Here is a 15,549-nt window from a genome sequence, read left to right as displayed (position 1 = left end):
TAATGGTGTACGTATGAATAAAAATAATAGAGAATATTTTCATTATAATTTAGTTTAGTCTCATTGTTTTTGTACTGATGGTATCATTGATTGACTCAAGGTAGTGGTGAGCTAGAGTCAATTTAACTTGATTCTTATGACGATCGTTGAATTGCATCAGCATTTACACATAAAAAATTCCCCCTGTAGTGGTGTTATAGGTATATAAATCTGGCTCCAGTGGAAGTGGTCCAGAACCCCCATTACCTATACTACTCAGAGTGTGAAAGCAATGAGACCTTTGTGGCTCAGAAATAGTGGTTCGTGTATGATTTTCTTAATTGTGCGTGTTCTGAAATGAATTTCATCAAGTTTGATAAGCTGTGATGTCTGTGATGTCGGGACATTGTTTTGTGTCATTTCGAATGGAGGGGTGCTTTCTGATGGATTTTCAAAAACCCTCCTGCCAAATCCTTACAGTGGTGGTTGATGGAGATGGCAATGAATATCGAAAACAAAAAGGTTTGTCATAAATAAATTTTCTTCAAACAAATTTTTATTATGTTATATTTTACTTTCAATGATGATCAAAGTTACCTATTCTGTCACTTCAAACATGTCCCTGACAGTTTCATAAACATTTCATTTGTATGCAAAAGATATGCCTTCGTAGAGTCTTGTAATCTCATTACCAAAGCAGTAAGGATTACGGCCTAGAACAACATTTTGTCGCAAAAACATCCGATGTCAAACTACTGTTTTTCCCCTATTAGACTCTAGGCCATGTATTAATTTCGCGAGAGCCATTGACTTGGCATGTATTAGAGACCTGGCTTGTATGAGGGACCAAGCGTGTAATAGAGGAAATATTGATATGTTTTACAGTTCCTGGTGGTGATCGATTGGCAGCCATTTTTTAAATGAATCATTATGTAGGCTATCAATGTATTCATGCGCACGTTTTTATGTGTGAAAAAGCTTAGTGTATTTAAAAGGGGTTTCCATAGTAAAAGGAAAACCTCTTTTTAACAAATCAGAATCATGCATTCCTTAATGTCATGGTAGAATATACTGAAATCAGCAGACTGTTACGAAAACACGGGCAAACCAATGCTGTATAGGATCTCCCATGGTCAGGAAGACCTCGCATGACGTCAAGGCATGAGTTTGTGATCCTGCTTCAGCTTGTACGTCATCAAGCATTTGCAACATCTCCTGTTATGAAGCACTAATGGTTATGCAATAGACAGATGTCAACTAGAACAGTGAGGAATCTACTGAAATCGGCAAGAATGAAGTCCAGAAGGGTAATGAAGCGTCCTTTCCTTGCCCATCATCATAGGAGAATTTGTTTGGCTAGGAGAGCTTGGAATCTGAGTGGACAACACTAACTTTTTGTTTGTAGCCATGTATATTGTAATATGGCAGTGTAATTTATTGTTAAACAGTGATTGTAACTGTATTACATTGTTTCTGTTGAGATTCAGTAGAGGTTTGTCTCATTGTATTTGGACAATGATTAGTTGTCAAGAATGTAGTACTATTTAATGTTAGCAGTTGTGAGGAAGTTTTTATATTTAGATGCTCTAATTATCTGTAAACATCCAAGAAGCATAGATTGATGTTAAGCATTATAGAAACAGAATATTCTGTGATGTTCTCATGACACTGGACTGGTCTAGCACTGTGTGGAAAGTGCTGGAAGCTAGTTTAGTGGGTTGGCACGTGCCTGTCTCATCTCACATTTCATCTGACATTACATCAAGACCAGCTTTCGTGTGAAGATCATTTTTCAACCTGGTCTTCAGCCTAGGCCTATCTCAGAAACTTGACCACTGTTGCCGTGAGGTGATTATTAGGGCTCCAAGCCGAAAGGCTGTAGAGCCCTATTGTAATCGTTCGATTTATTAGGGCTCCAAGCCGAAAGGCTGTAGAGCCCTTTTGTAATCGTTCGATTTATTATTATTATTAGGGCTCCAAGCCGAAAGGCTGTAGAGCCCTATTGTAATCGTTCGATTTATTATTATTATTATTATTTATTATTATTATTATTATTTATTATTCCGCCGATTTTTGTACCTGCCCTAGCAAAATAACCACCAGCTCGATTTTGTTCAAATTTTGTGGGTGTTTGTAGACCGTTGGGTACTAGTGCCCGCCAGAAAGCCAAGGCCGTAGGCCTAAAGGCCAAGGGCAGATAACTGAAAAACAAGTATTTTTTGACGATATATTTTGCCCTGTTGCTCTACAACCGTTTGCCCGTTTACTTTCAAACCTTGCATGTATCTACTGCTTCAGTTGCTTGATATTTTTTGTTCTTTGACTTTGGTCATTGATCACGTGGTTTGGCAGCCATATTGGATTCAAGGTTTTCACAGGGTTTTATGGGCACCTGTCTTCAAATACTATCTCCTCTGAATCCGCTGCATGAAATGATTTCAAACTTTTTGAGAATTGTCTCCATACAGAACACAACAAATTAGCATAGCCGTTTTTTTATATCTTTTTTAGTTGCGGTCATATTGGATTTTGATTTTGATAAAAAATTTCACCCAAGTACAAATACTGATGGAAGCGCCTCATAAATCTACTATAAACCCCCATTCACTGGCTTTGCAGATACCCTAGCGTTCTCCACAGCCTTGTTCAATATTATGTGTACTACCCTTGACGACCAGAGTTAGAATTGGCCTTTTTCAAACGATGCTTGTCTCAAGAGGCAACTATGCTTGTCACAGGTGGCGACTAATCGGATTGGGTGATCAGACTCGCTGACTTGATTCTTCATTTCTCAATTGCCAATTGCTACGGTACCTTTTTTTTGACAGCGTTGTTAAAAGCAAACCATTTGCAAACCATTTGCGGATTAGAATATGGAGGTCGGCATTTAGTCCACTCTGGGAAACTGTGGCACACGCCAATTTGGTAGCGGCAATGGCCTGCAAACGTGGACTATCTTTTGATGGAGTTGGTACAAGCAAACCATGTGCGGATTCAAACATGGTCGAAGTCAAACGTTGGTTAAGAATACACTGGGACACATGTCATGATGTCTCACAAGCGGTTTATTACATTTAACGGCGTTGGTACAAGCAAACCATTTCGGGATTCGAACATGGTCGAAGTCAAACATGGGTTAAGAATACACTGGGACACATGGCATGATGTCTCACAAGCGGTTTATTACATTTAACGGCGTTGGTACAACCAAACCATTTGGGGATTCGAACATGGTCGAAGTCAAACGTGGGTTAAGAACACACTGGGACACGTGTGGTGATGTCTCACCAGCGGTTCATTACATTTGATGGCGTTGGTACAAGCAAACCATATGCGGATTCGAACATGGTCGAAGTCAAACATCGGTTAAGAACACACTAGGACACGTGTGGTGATGTCTCGCAAGCGGTTCCTTACATATGATGGCGTTGGTACAAGCAAACCATTTGAGGATTCGAACATGGTCGAAGTTGGAAATTGGTTAAAACATCCTGGGACACCCAAGCACATGTCAATTTAGTAGTGGTGATGTCTCACAAGAGGTTCCTTACATTTGACGGCGTTGGTACAGGTAAACTCTTTGAGGATTCGAATATGAACGATGTCGGAAACAAGTTTAGCACTTTATCTCAGCAATGCGACAGGAACCCGGGGTCCGGACGAACGCAGAACGCTAATCCGTTTGACTGGAGCCCAACTGACAAAGAAGTTACAGCCTGTTAAAGAGTCCCCAAGCCGAAAGGCTGAAGAGCCCCAGTGTTATCGTTTGATTTAATATTATTATTATTCCGCCGATTTTTGTACCAGAGCTAGCAAAATAACCACTGGCTCGATTTTGTTCAAATTTTGTATGTGTATGAAGACTGTTGGGTACTAGTGCCCGCCAAAAACCCAAGGCCGTAGGCCCAAAAGCCAAGGGCAGATAACTAAAAATCAAGACGTTTTTAAAGATGTATTTCGCCCTATTGCTCCGCAACCGCTTATCAGATTACTTTGAAAACTTGCATGTATCTGCTGCTTGAGCTGCTTGACATATTTTGTTCTTTGACTTTGGTCATTGGTCAAATGGTTTGGCAGCCATATTGGATTCAAGGTTTTCACAGTGTCTTTTGGGTACCTGTCTTCAAACGCAAACAACTCCGAGTCCACTGCATGAAATGCTTTCAAATTTTCTGAGAATTGTCTCCACACACAACACAGCAAACTCTCATAGCCGTTTTGGGATATCTGTTTTAGTTGCGGTTGTATTGGATTTTGATTTTGATAAAAAAAATTACCGAAATTTTACTTTAAAGATCATATCTTGTTAGCTTGTTGACAGAAACTATTGCAAGTTTACATGAAGTTAGGTATCATATGCATCTTATTTTCTGTTCTTGGGTGCATGGAAAAAGTAACAACACTTGGTGGTAATATTTGATTAGAATTTGGGACACCCCTGGAACACGCCAATGTCCTTCAAATGGTGACTATCTTTTGACAGAGTTGGTACAAACAAACCCTTTGAGGATTCGAATATGTTTGATGTCGGAAATGGGTTTAAAACAGACTTAGCACACGCCAATTTCGTAGCGGCAATACCCTGCAAGTTGTGCCTACATGTGACGGATTTGGTACAAGGAAACCCTTTAAGGATTCGAACATGGACATTTGTGCACAGTGTAACTTGGAGCCCGCCATTGCTGCTTGCAGCTTTAATTTATTATTATTATTATTTATTATTCCGCCGATTTTTGTACCAGGCCTAGCAAAATAACCACTGTCCTGATTGTGTTCAAATTTTGTATGTGTATGTGGACCGTTGGGTACTAGTGCCCGCCAAAAACCCAAGGCCGTAGGCCCAAAGGCCAAGGGCAGATAACTGAAAAACAAGTATTTTTTGACGATATATTTTGCCCTGCTGCTCCACAACCGTTTGTCCGTTTACTTTCAAACCTTGCATGTATCTGCTGCTTTAGTTCTTTGATATTTTTTGTTCTTTGACTTTGGTCATTGATCACGTGGTTTGGCAGCCATATTGGATTCAAGGTTTTCACAGGTTTTTTTGGGTACCTGTCTTGAAATACTATCTCCTCTGAATCCACTGCATGAAATGTTTTCAAACTTTCTGAGAATTGTCTCCATACAGAACACAACAAATAAGCATAGCCATTTTTTTATATCTTTTGTAGTTGCGGCCATATTGGATTTTGATTTTGATCATTTATTTCACCGAAATTTTACTTTTAAGATCATAGCTTGTAAGGTTCTTAACAGAAACTATTGAAAGTTTGCATGAAGCTTTGAGACTATATGCAGCTCATTTTGTCCTGGGTTGCATAATGAAAGCACCACTGCTTGGTGTGGTATGATTTGATTTATGTAAAAAAATCAGACTTGAGTACAAATACTGAAGAAAGCGTCTCATAAATCTACCATACATCCCCATTCACTGGCTTTACAGATATCCAAGCGTTCTCCACAGTCTTGTTCTGTATTATGTGTACTACCCTTGACGACCAGGATTTAGAATTGGCCTTTTTCAACCGATGCTTGTCTCAGGAGGCAACTATGCTTGTCACAGGAGGCGACTAATCGGATTGGGTGGTCAGACTCGCTGGCTTGATTCTTCATTTCTCAATTGCCAATTGCTACGGTACCTTATTTTTGACGGCATTGTTTAAAGCAAACCATTTGCGGATTAGAATATAGTCGAGGTCGGAAATTGGTTTAGTACACTCTGGGAAACTGTGGCACACGCCAATTTGGTAGCGGCGATGTCCTGCAAACGGTGACTATCTTTTGACTGAGTTGGTACAAGCAAACTATATGCGGATTCGAACATGGTCGAAGTCAAACATGGGTTTAGAACACACTGGGACACGTGTGGTGATGTCTCACAAGCGGTTCATTACATTTGATGGCGTTGGTACAAGCAAACCATATGCGGATTCGAACATGGTCGAAGTCAAACATTGATTAAGAACACCCTGGGACACGTGTGGTGATGTCTCACAAGCGGTTCATTACATTTGATGGCGTTGGTACAACCAAACCATTTGGGGATTCGAACATGGTCGAAGTCAAACATGGGTTAAGAACACACTGGGACACGTGTGGTGATGTCTCACAAACGGTTCATTACATTTGATGGCGTTGGTACAAGCAAACCATATGCGGATTCGAACATAGTCGAAGTCAAACATGGGTTAGGAACACCCTGAGACACATGTGGTGATGTTTCACAAGCGGTTTATTACATTTGATTGCGTTGGTACAAGCAAACCATATGCGGATTCGAACATGGTCGAAGTTGGAAATTGGTTTAAACATCCTGGGACACCCAGGCACGTGTCAATTTAGTAGTGGTGATGTCTCACAAGAGGTTCCTTACATTTGACGGCGTTGGTACAGGTAAACCCTTTGAGGATTCGAATATGAACGAGGTCGGAAACAAGTTAAGCACTTTATCTCAGCAATGCGACAGGAACCCGGGGCCCGGACGAACGCAGAACGCTTATCCGTTTGACTGGAGCCCAACTGACAAAGAAGTACAGCCTGTTAAAGAGTCACCAAGCCGAAAGGCTGAAGAGCCCCAGTGTTAGCGTTTGATTTAATATTATTATTATTCCGCCGATTTTTGTACCAGAGCTAGAAAAAAAACCACTGGCTTGATTTTGTTCAAATTTTGTATGTGTATGAAGACCGTTGGGTACTAGTGCCCGCCAAAAACCCAAGGCCGTAGGCCCAAAGGCCAAGGGCAGATAACTAAAAGACAAGAATTTAAAAAAAAATGTATTTCGCCCTATTGCTCCGCAACCGCTTATCCGATTACTTTGAAAACTTGCATGTATCTGCTGCTTGAGCTGCTTGACATTGTTTGTTCTTTGACTTTGGTCATTGGTCACATGGTTTGGCAGCCATATTGGATTCAGGGTTTTCACAGTGTCTTTTGGGTACCTGTCTTGAAATTCTATCTCCTCTGAATCCACTGCATGAAATGCTTCCAAACTTTCTGAGAATTGTCTCCACACACAACACAGCAAACTCTCATAGCCGTTTTTGGATATCTGTTTTAGTTGCGGTTGTATTGGATTTTGATTTTGATAAAAAAAAATACCGAAATTTTACTTTAACGATCATATCTTGTTAGCGTGTTGACAGAAACTATTGCAAGTTTACATGAAGTTAGTGTATCATATGCATCTTATTTTCTGTTCTTGGGTGCATGGAAAAAGTAACAACACTTGGTGGTAATATTTGATTAGAATTTGGGACACCCCTGGAACACGCCAATGTCCTGCAAACGGTGACTATCTTTTGACAGAGTTGGTACAAACAAACCCTTTGCGGATTCGAACATGTTTGATGACGGAAATGGGTTTAAAACAGACTTAGCACACGCCAATTTCGTAGCGGCAATACCCTGCAAGTTGTGCCTACTTGTGACGGATTTGGTACAAGGAACCCTTTAAGGATTCGAACATCGACGTGTGTGCACAGTGTAACTTGGAGCCCGCCATTGCTGCTTGCAGCTTTAATTATTATTATTATTATTTATTATTATTATTATTATTTATTATTCCGCCGATTTTTGTACCTGCCCTAGCAAAATAACCACCAGCTCGATTTTGTTCAAATTTTGTGGGTGTTTGTAGACCGTTGGGTACTAGTGCCCGCCAGAAAGCCAAGGCCGTAGGCCTAAAGGCCAAGGGCAGATAACTGAAAAACAAGTATTTTTTGACGATATATTTTGCCCTGTTGCTCTACAACCGTTTGCCCGTTTACTTTCAAACCTTGCATGTATCTACTGCTTCAGTTGCTTGATATTTTTTGTTCTTTGACTTTGGTCATTGATCACGTGGTTTGGCAGCCATATTGGATTCAAGGTTTTCACAGGGTTTTATGGGCACCTGTCTTCAAATACTATCTCCTCTGAATCCGCTGCATGAAATGATTTCAAACTTTTTGAGAATTGTCTCCATACAGAACACAACAAATTAGCATAGCCGTTTTTTTATATCTTTTTTAGTTGCGGTCATATTGGATTTTGATTTTGATAAAAAATTTCACCCAAGTACAAATACTGATGGAAGCGCCTCATAAATCTACTATAAACCCCCATTCACTGGCTTTGCAGATACCCTAGCGTTCTCCACAGCCTTGTTCAATATTATGTGTACTACCCTTGACGACCAGAGTTAGAATTGGCCTTTTTCAAACGATGCTTGTCTCAAGAGGCAACTATGCTTGTCACAGGTGGCGACTAATCGGATTGGGTGATCAGACTCGCTGACTTGATTCTTCATTTCTCAATTGCCAATTGCTACGGTACCTTTTTTTTGACAGCGTTGTTAAAAGCAAACCATTTGCAAACCATTTGCGGATTAGAATATGGAGGTCGGCATTTAGTCCACTCTGGGAAACTGTGGCACACGCCAATTTGGTAGCGGCAATGGCCTGCAAACGTGGACTATCTTTTGATGGAGTTGGTACAAGCAAACCATGTGCGGATTCGAACATGGTCGAAGTCAAACGTTGGTTAAGAATACACTGGGACACATGTCATGATGTCTCACAAGCGGTTTATTACATTTAACGGCGTTGGTACAAGCAAACCATTTCGGGATTCGAACATGGTCGAAGTCAAACATGGGTTAAGAATACACTGGGACACATGGCATGATGTCTCACAAGCGGTTTATTACATTTAACGGCGTTGGTACAACCAAACCATTTGGGGATTCGAACATGGTCGAAGTCAAACGTGGGTTAAGAACACACTGGGACACGTGTGGTGATGTCTCACCAGCGGTTCATTACATTTGATGGCGTTGGTACAAGCAAACCATATGCGGATTCGAACATGGTCGAAGTCAAACATCGGTTAAGAACACACTAGGACACGTGTGGTGATGTCTCGCAAGCGGTTCCTTACATATGATGGCGTTGGTACAAGCAAACCATTTGAGGATTCGAACATGGTCGAAGTTGGAAATTGGTTAAAACATCCTGGGACACCCAAGCACATGTCAATTTAGTAGTGGTGATGTCTCACAAGAGGTTCCTTACATTTGACGGCGTTGGTACAGGTAAACTCTTTGAGGATTCGAATATGAACGATGTCGGAAACAAGTTTAGCACTTTATCTCAGCAATGCGACAGGAACCCGGGGTCCGGACGAACGCAGAACGCTAATCCGTTTGACTGGAGCCCAACTGACAAAGAAGTTACAGCCTGTTAAAGAGTCCCCAAGCCGAAAGGCTGAAGAGCCCCAGTGTTATCGTTTGATTTAATATTATTATTATTCCGCCGATTTTTGTACCAGAGCTAGCAAAATAACCACTGGCTCGATTTTGTTCAAATTTTGTATGTGTATGAAGACTGTTGGGTACTAGTGCCCGCCAAAAACCCAAGGCCGTAGGCCCAAAAGCCAAGGGCAGATAACTAAAAATCAAGACGTTTTTAAAGATGTATTTCGCCCTATTGCTCCGCAACCGCTTATCAGATTACTTTGAAAACTTGCATGTATCTGCTGCTTGAGCTGCTTGACATATTTTGTTCTTTGACTTTGGTCATTGGTCAAATGGTTTGGCAGCCATATTGGATTCAAGGTTTTCACAGTGTCTTTTGGGTACCTGTCTTCAAACGCAAACAACTCCGAGTCCACTGCATGAAATGCTTTCAAATTTTCTGAGAATTGTCTCCACACACAACACAGCAAACTCTCATAGCCGTTTTGGGATATCTGTTTTAGTTGCGGTTGTATTGGATTTTGATTTTGATAAAAAAAATTACCGAAATTTTACTTTAAAGATCATATCTTGTTAGCTTGTTGACAGAAACTATTGCAACTTTACATGAAGTTAGGTATCATATGCATCTTATTTTCTGTTCTTGGGTGCATGGAAAAAGTAACAACACTTGGTGGTAATATTTGATTAGAATTTGGGACACCCCTGGAACACGCCAATGTCCTTCAAATGGTGACTATCTTTTGACAGAGTTGGTACAAACAAACCCTTTGAGGATTCGAATATGTTTGATGTCGGAAATGGGTTTAAAACAGACTTAGCACACGCCAATTTCGTAGCGGCAATACCCTGCAAGTTGTGCCTACATGTGACGGATTTGGTACAAGGAAACCCTTTAAGGATTCGAACATGGACATTTGTGCACAGTGTAACTTGGAGCCCGCCATTGCTGCTTGCAGCTTTAATTATTCTTGTAATTGGCATTTCCACTGCTCTCACATTATATGCTACCATTGCATATTGTACTACCACTCTATTGAGTACTGCCATTGTAGTTGCTGTGCAGTAATTTGTATTGATTTGTAAACTTAGTAAAATTTGCAATTCAATTGTTGATTGTTTTCCATTTGTTTGTTGTTTGTTGGTTGTGCACTAAATTCTTTTATGTAGAGATTTCTAGGTTAAAATATTGTTTCAATTTGGGAATTGGCATGTAACAATATGTTACGGTCAATGTGTAAAATGTGATTCACTTAGGCAATTTACAAAATGTTTAAATATTTTGGAGTCATTTTACAAGTTGGCTGAAAATTCTGTTCACTTATTTATCAGATTGACTAAATTCATTTAAGAAGTTCCAAAAGACTTTATAAATCACAATAGACATATTATACTGGGATCAGAAGCATAAAAATATAGAAATATACTTTGACTTTAGCGCACAGAGCACTTATGCACAGTGAATGCTGCACTATACAAATGCATACATTATTATTATTATTATTATTATTATTATTATTACTTTCGTTTTCAGTAAATAAATAAATTGCCTAATTGAAAATTTTAGCCATTTTACACTTTGACTATAACATGTACACACGATAAAATAAGCAATGCTCAGATAAGATCTTTAGTTTGTGTTACAACTCAAAATAGTGTAAACGAAAATCTCACAATACATAGCAAGTGACTTATCAAAACTTCATCACCATTACCGATGCTACCCCAAAAGATACATACATTTCCTTTTTAATCCCAAAACAAAGCTGTTGTTTGTTGATCAATGTGACCGATACACCCTTATACTAGCAATAAAAGTGACAAATGCACCTACGGTTAGCGCAGCACAGGTTGCGAACTAGCCAAGATTTCTGGGATATCATCCGGGTATCCAGGGGAAAAAAACAATAACAAAGGCAAAAATCAGCACTGGTGAATAGTTGGAGATCAGTGCCCCTCTAAGTTGTAAATGACTATGTGTAACCGTTTGTCACAAATTGTTTGGTTACACCTGCATTTGACCTAAGTTTGTTCTCTCCAGTTTGATCTCTGGCATCAAATTTAAAATTTTGCATGGTATCAGTAAGCACCCCCTTTTCTGGGGTAAACCAGGAAGTTGTAAACCATACTCATATCTATCTGTGCCGTATCAACTTCTGTCAATACAAGACTTTATCTTTCCAAATGACCTGTTTCAGAGTTTGATGGCAGTACCATGATGAAGAAACCTATCAGTTCACAGTATGGCTATGGAATATTTTCTCGTCTCACAAGACCTGATGGGAAGACATTTAATGTATGTATATTACTAGTACTGTCATAATCTACATCATCTTGTGAAACCTCTAAATTATTACATTATTTTGTTTTGAAGTGTTCCATAAATATTACCGGTTCATTTAGACTAGCAATTAAGGCTGAAACAACTGTCAAATTCTTCTAGTCAAGTGACCGTTCACCAGTTGTTTGGTTAACTGCCTTGGATTTGTTATTTTATATAGATTTGTTGAAACACCAACCAACCCTTTGAGTTTTCTTTTCATGTTATATAATACATACCCATGATGGAAACCCCACTCAATTCAGAGTATGAAGATGCGTTGTCATAGATTGTTATCGTATCTTTTCAACTTCACTCATAGTCAACAGTTTATAAACAACCACATCCAAATCAAAGTAACTGGCAGGAGATTTGTCATAATCTGTAACTTCTTTCTGTTACCCGTACAGTATGGAAGCCGACCGTTTGCTGTCTTTCAGGCAGAAATTCTCCCATGCTCCTTCCCATCCAGAATTGTCGGTCTTTTCAGAAATTATGATTGCATTAAATTAAGATCATGTCACATAAATATTACATAATATATTTTATAATTATATATTTGTTTTAAATGATTAGAGGGAGTTGTTTATCCTTCTATAAAACACTGCAGGGAGAAAATAAAACCCCATTTTTTTACTGAATGATAAACTTATTTCATATGAAGATGCTAACATATTTTGGAAGCACTCTACATGCAAGGATATTAACCTATAATTAAATGAGGATGACACTTAAATCACCATTCTTATAAACAACGACCATGAGTCATTTATTATCTCTATATGAGATGCAAACATTCTTTTGAGCCAGTCTAAAAATGTTAATAACATTTTAAGCTTTAAAAATATTTACCCATGTTAAAATGAAGTTTCACTCTAAATCATCACTGATCCAGTGTTCATTCATGACGTCATTCCTGGAGATTCCAACTTGCACTCGCCACTTTATGATGTTGTGATAGAAATCGAACAATAGTTATCATTGTTAATAATTCTAAGAATACTATTACATCTCTGCCATAAATCCTGTATTTTGTCTTCAGTCACACTAACTACCGTATATGACCGCGTATAAGCCGAATTTTGAGGACCAGAAAAAAGATTCTGTAGAAAGGGGTCGGCTTATCCACGGGATACACTTTCATGATAGTATTTTTCCGATCGTGATCTCTCAGAAACATCGCCTGAATGACGGTCCGATAGATTACAACTTCCCGAAAGTTTGGAAGTTGCCACGACTAGAGCCATTATTGTTAAATTATCAATAATGTTATTATCATACACCAATGATGTCATTATTAAAAAAATGTTATGCATGTTACTACTTCCGATAATAAGTTTTCAATTGAATGTTCAAAGTTTATCGTTCCTCATAAACTCCACGATCTTTACATGTAACAATATATGTAATTCACAGCAATAATATATAATCCCCAGATGAAATCGCCAATAGCTATCACGTACGTTTTGCAAAGTTCATAAATTGATAGTGAACAAATGTCTACCTTTATTGAAAGAGGCAAATAAACAACTGTATCGGCGAGTTATTCCGTTCGCCATTTGCAAAAACATGTGATCAGCTGTTTCCTGTGACGTCACAAACGGTGACCACTGTGATTGCTTCCAGTTGTTTAAAAAGCAACACGGTACACAAGGAAATGAGCACTAATAATAACGGGCCGATTGGTATTGTCATGTTGTTTACACAAACATTTTCAAATTGTGGTTGCTTAGCGATCGTGTTGGGAGTAGGGGCTTAATTTCTTTTGTTTTCGAGAGATTAGTTTAATAAACTGGAGAAGCCTGTGAGTAAGTGATGGTCATTCAATGTGTTCATAGTATGATAGTTTATTTAATTCATTTGGATTAACATAGAATAGTGGTGTAAAGGGGGTTATAAAAGTTGGTATATTTTTACTGACTGACAATCTCATCACGAGTTTGAAACGAAAACGCCATGCTTACGATGCTGAATTCAAACTGCGAGTCTTCGCTCTAGCTGATATATTTTTTCACGGGTTCATAATTCTATATACACCGATTCACAAAATGGCGCTTCGTTGTTGATGGCAACATATAACGATCATTATGAGATTAAAAAACCCCAAGAGAAACAGCTTCCCACATTATGAAAGTGGATGACTGGTTTGTTAATTCTTTATTTGAAATAATAATGACTTTTTCAATATAATTACAACGTTTTTCATCTTATATTTTCTTATATATTTTGCGAGTACCGACACATGTCTTGCAGTCAGACTTCGCAGTGTTTTTTGCCTTTCACTTCCTGGTTCGGCTTATCTGCGGGTCATATCATTTTCTCTTGTATTTCAATGGTCAGGTTAGCACCTCGGCTTATCTACGGGGTCGGCTTATCCGCGGTCATATATGGTAAAAAATTTTAGATTTTCAACAGATGTCCTCTTCACCATCAATCACACACAATTAATTGTTCCCAAGCTATGACGTATGGAATGGCGGGAACCTCACTTTTTTCCCACAACTAACTACTAGAGGTAGATGATTTGGGGAGGTGGGAGGGAGTACTTGGGATGTAATAGAGGTAGTATTCTTAGAATTATTAACAATGATAACTGTAGATGCAAGAACACAAAAACTCTGAAATGCTCGCATCACAGGGAATTTATTGTTAGTGTCATATCGTTAAACGTTCACACTGAAAGTTTCGTTTGCATCACAAACTGTTAACGTTGAAATGATGCCTCCAGTGACGAAGTGACGAGGTGACGAGTTTTAGAAAACTGCAATACAAAGTAGAAGAAATTTAGTTTGTGACATTTAGACCTTAATTTTCAAAAAACATGTTTTTGACATTTCTTAAAATGTATGCATTAATTTCACTTTTTCAACTCAAGAAGTACAATAGCATATAAATGCATTTACCTATCATCACAAAATGTCAGAAAGACAAAAAGAAAACTTACATTTGTGCTCCAACATACTTTCATACAGACTGTGACAATCGGCAGGCAACATGGAGGATCACACAGCACATGTACATATAATGCATGGAGATTGTGTGCTCACACCTGATCACATGACAGGAAGAAGTGAAACTGAGGCTTCAATATATATTTCAGATTATACAAAAACCTCATTGCTGAAACCTGGGTTTGAACTCAAAACCAGTAACCTTTCTGGAAATCAAGTCTACATCTATATCCTCTGGACCACAGAGAAGCATGAGAGCTCCTGAACAAATTAACATGATAAACCTAATCAATAGAAAAAACTTTCCTCTTGGCATATTCACACTCAGCCCCTTAAACACACTTAAGGTGTTGTTAATCTCTACCTCTACTAGATCTCTGCCAGAATATCTCAGAGGGACCAAGTCTGCCTCTGGTAACTCCCTGTGTAATTGACAGTAATCCTCTTCTGGAAACCATTATTTACTGATTCTAATCGTAACTCGAGATAATTTCCTCTGAAATACCCCCCTGAGGACTTTAAAATCAGAAATGTATCAAGAATCAGTCAAATATATGACACCTTCACTAGAATTACTGTTATATTTGTTGATCTTGTTCGTAATTATGATGTCATTTCTAATCTATTCCTGCTTAATGACGTCATTTCTTGTTAAATTTGGATTTGTGACACGAATACCGGTGCTGTTGTCACTTCCGGCCCACTGAAGGCAGTTGATAATCAAGGTGCTTCTAATCCGTCCTACACCTAAGAGACAGGATAAACAAGGGTGTACTCACCCTCTGATGCTGCTGGTGTCGGATCCTCCCCCCCCCTTTTTTTTCGATAGAAGGGGGAAAACTATTGGTGGATAATAGTTTGCACCGCGACAATGGGACCAACATATGCCCTCTAGGTCCGGTTGGATGTCACGCAAGTAAAAACTGGTGAAGGTGTTTTGTGAGGCCCACTGACAGCTAGAAACTACTTGTTCTACTGAGACTGATGTCCATGAAGCGAGACTCGTGGCTAGGGCTCTGATTCATGAGCTGAGCAGGATCCGAGACGTGGCGTGGAATTCTGAGCT

The 15,549-nt window shown here is 39.0% G+C and overlaps 1 protein-coding gene across 1 annotated transcript in view; it reads left to right on the top strand.

Moving 5' to 3' along the window:
- Nucleotides 1-15,549, top strand: part of LOC124113291 (von Willebrand factor A domain-containing protein 3B-like) — a 464,410-nt gene that overhangs the window by 81,827 nt on the left and 367,034 nt on the right. Inside the window, exon 3 of the mRNA XM_046473587.2 lies at nt 11,411-11,508. Coding sequence (XP_046329543.2) covers nt 11,411-11,508 — 98 coding nt within the window. The remainder of the gene's footprint in view (nt 1-11,410; nt 11,509-15,549) is intronic.

This window comes from Haliotis rufescens, unplaced genomic scaffold, assembly GCF_023055435.1.
Source record: "Haliotis rufescens isolate VD_foot unplaced genomic scaffold, xgHalRufe1.0.p SCAF_7, whole genome shotgun sequence".
NCBI classification, from domain to species: domain Eukaryota; kingdom Metazoa; phylum Mollusca; class Gastropoda; order Lepetellida; family Haliotidae; genus Haliotis; species Haliotis rufescens.
The sequence above is the reverse complement of the archived record's forward strand: the minus strand, read 5'-3'. Positions and strand labels throughout refer to the sequence as shown.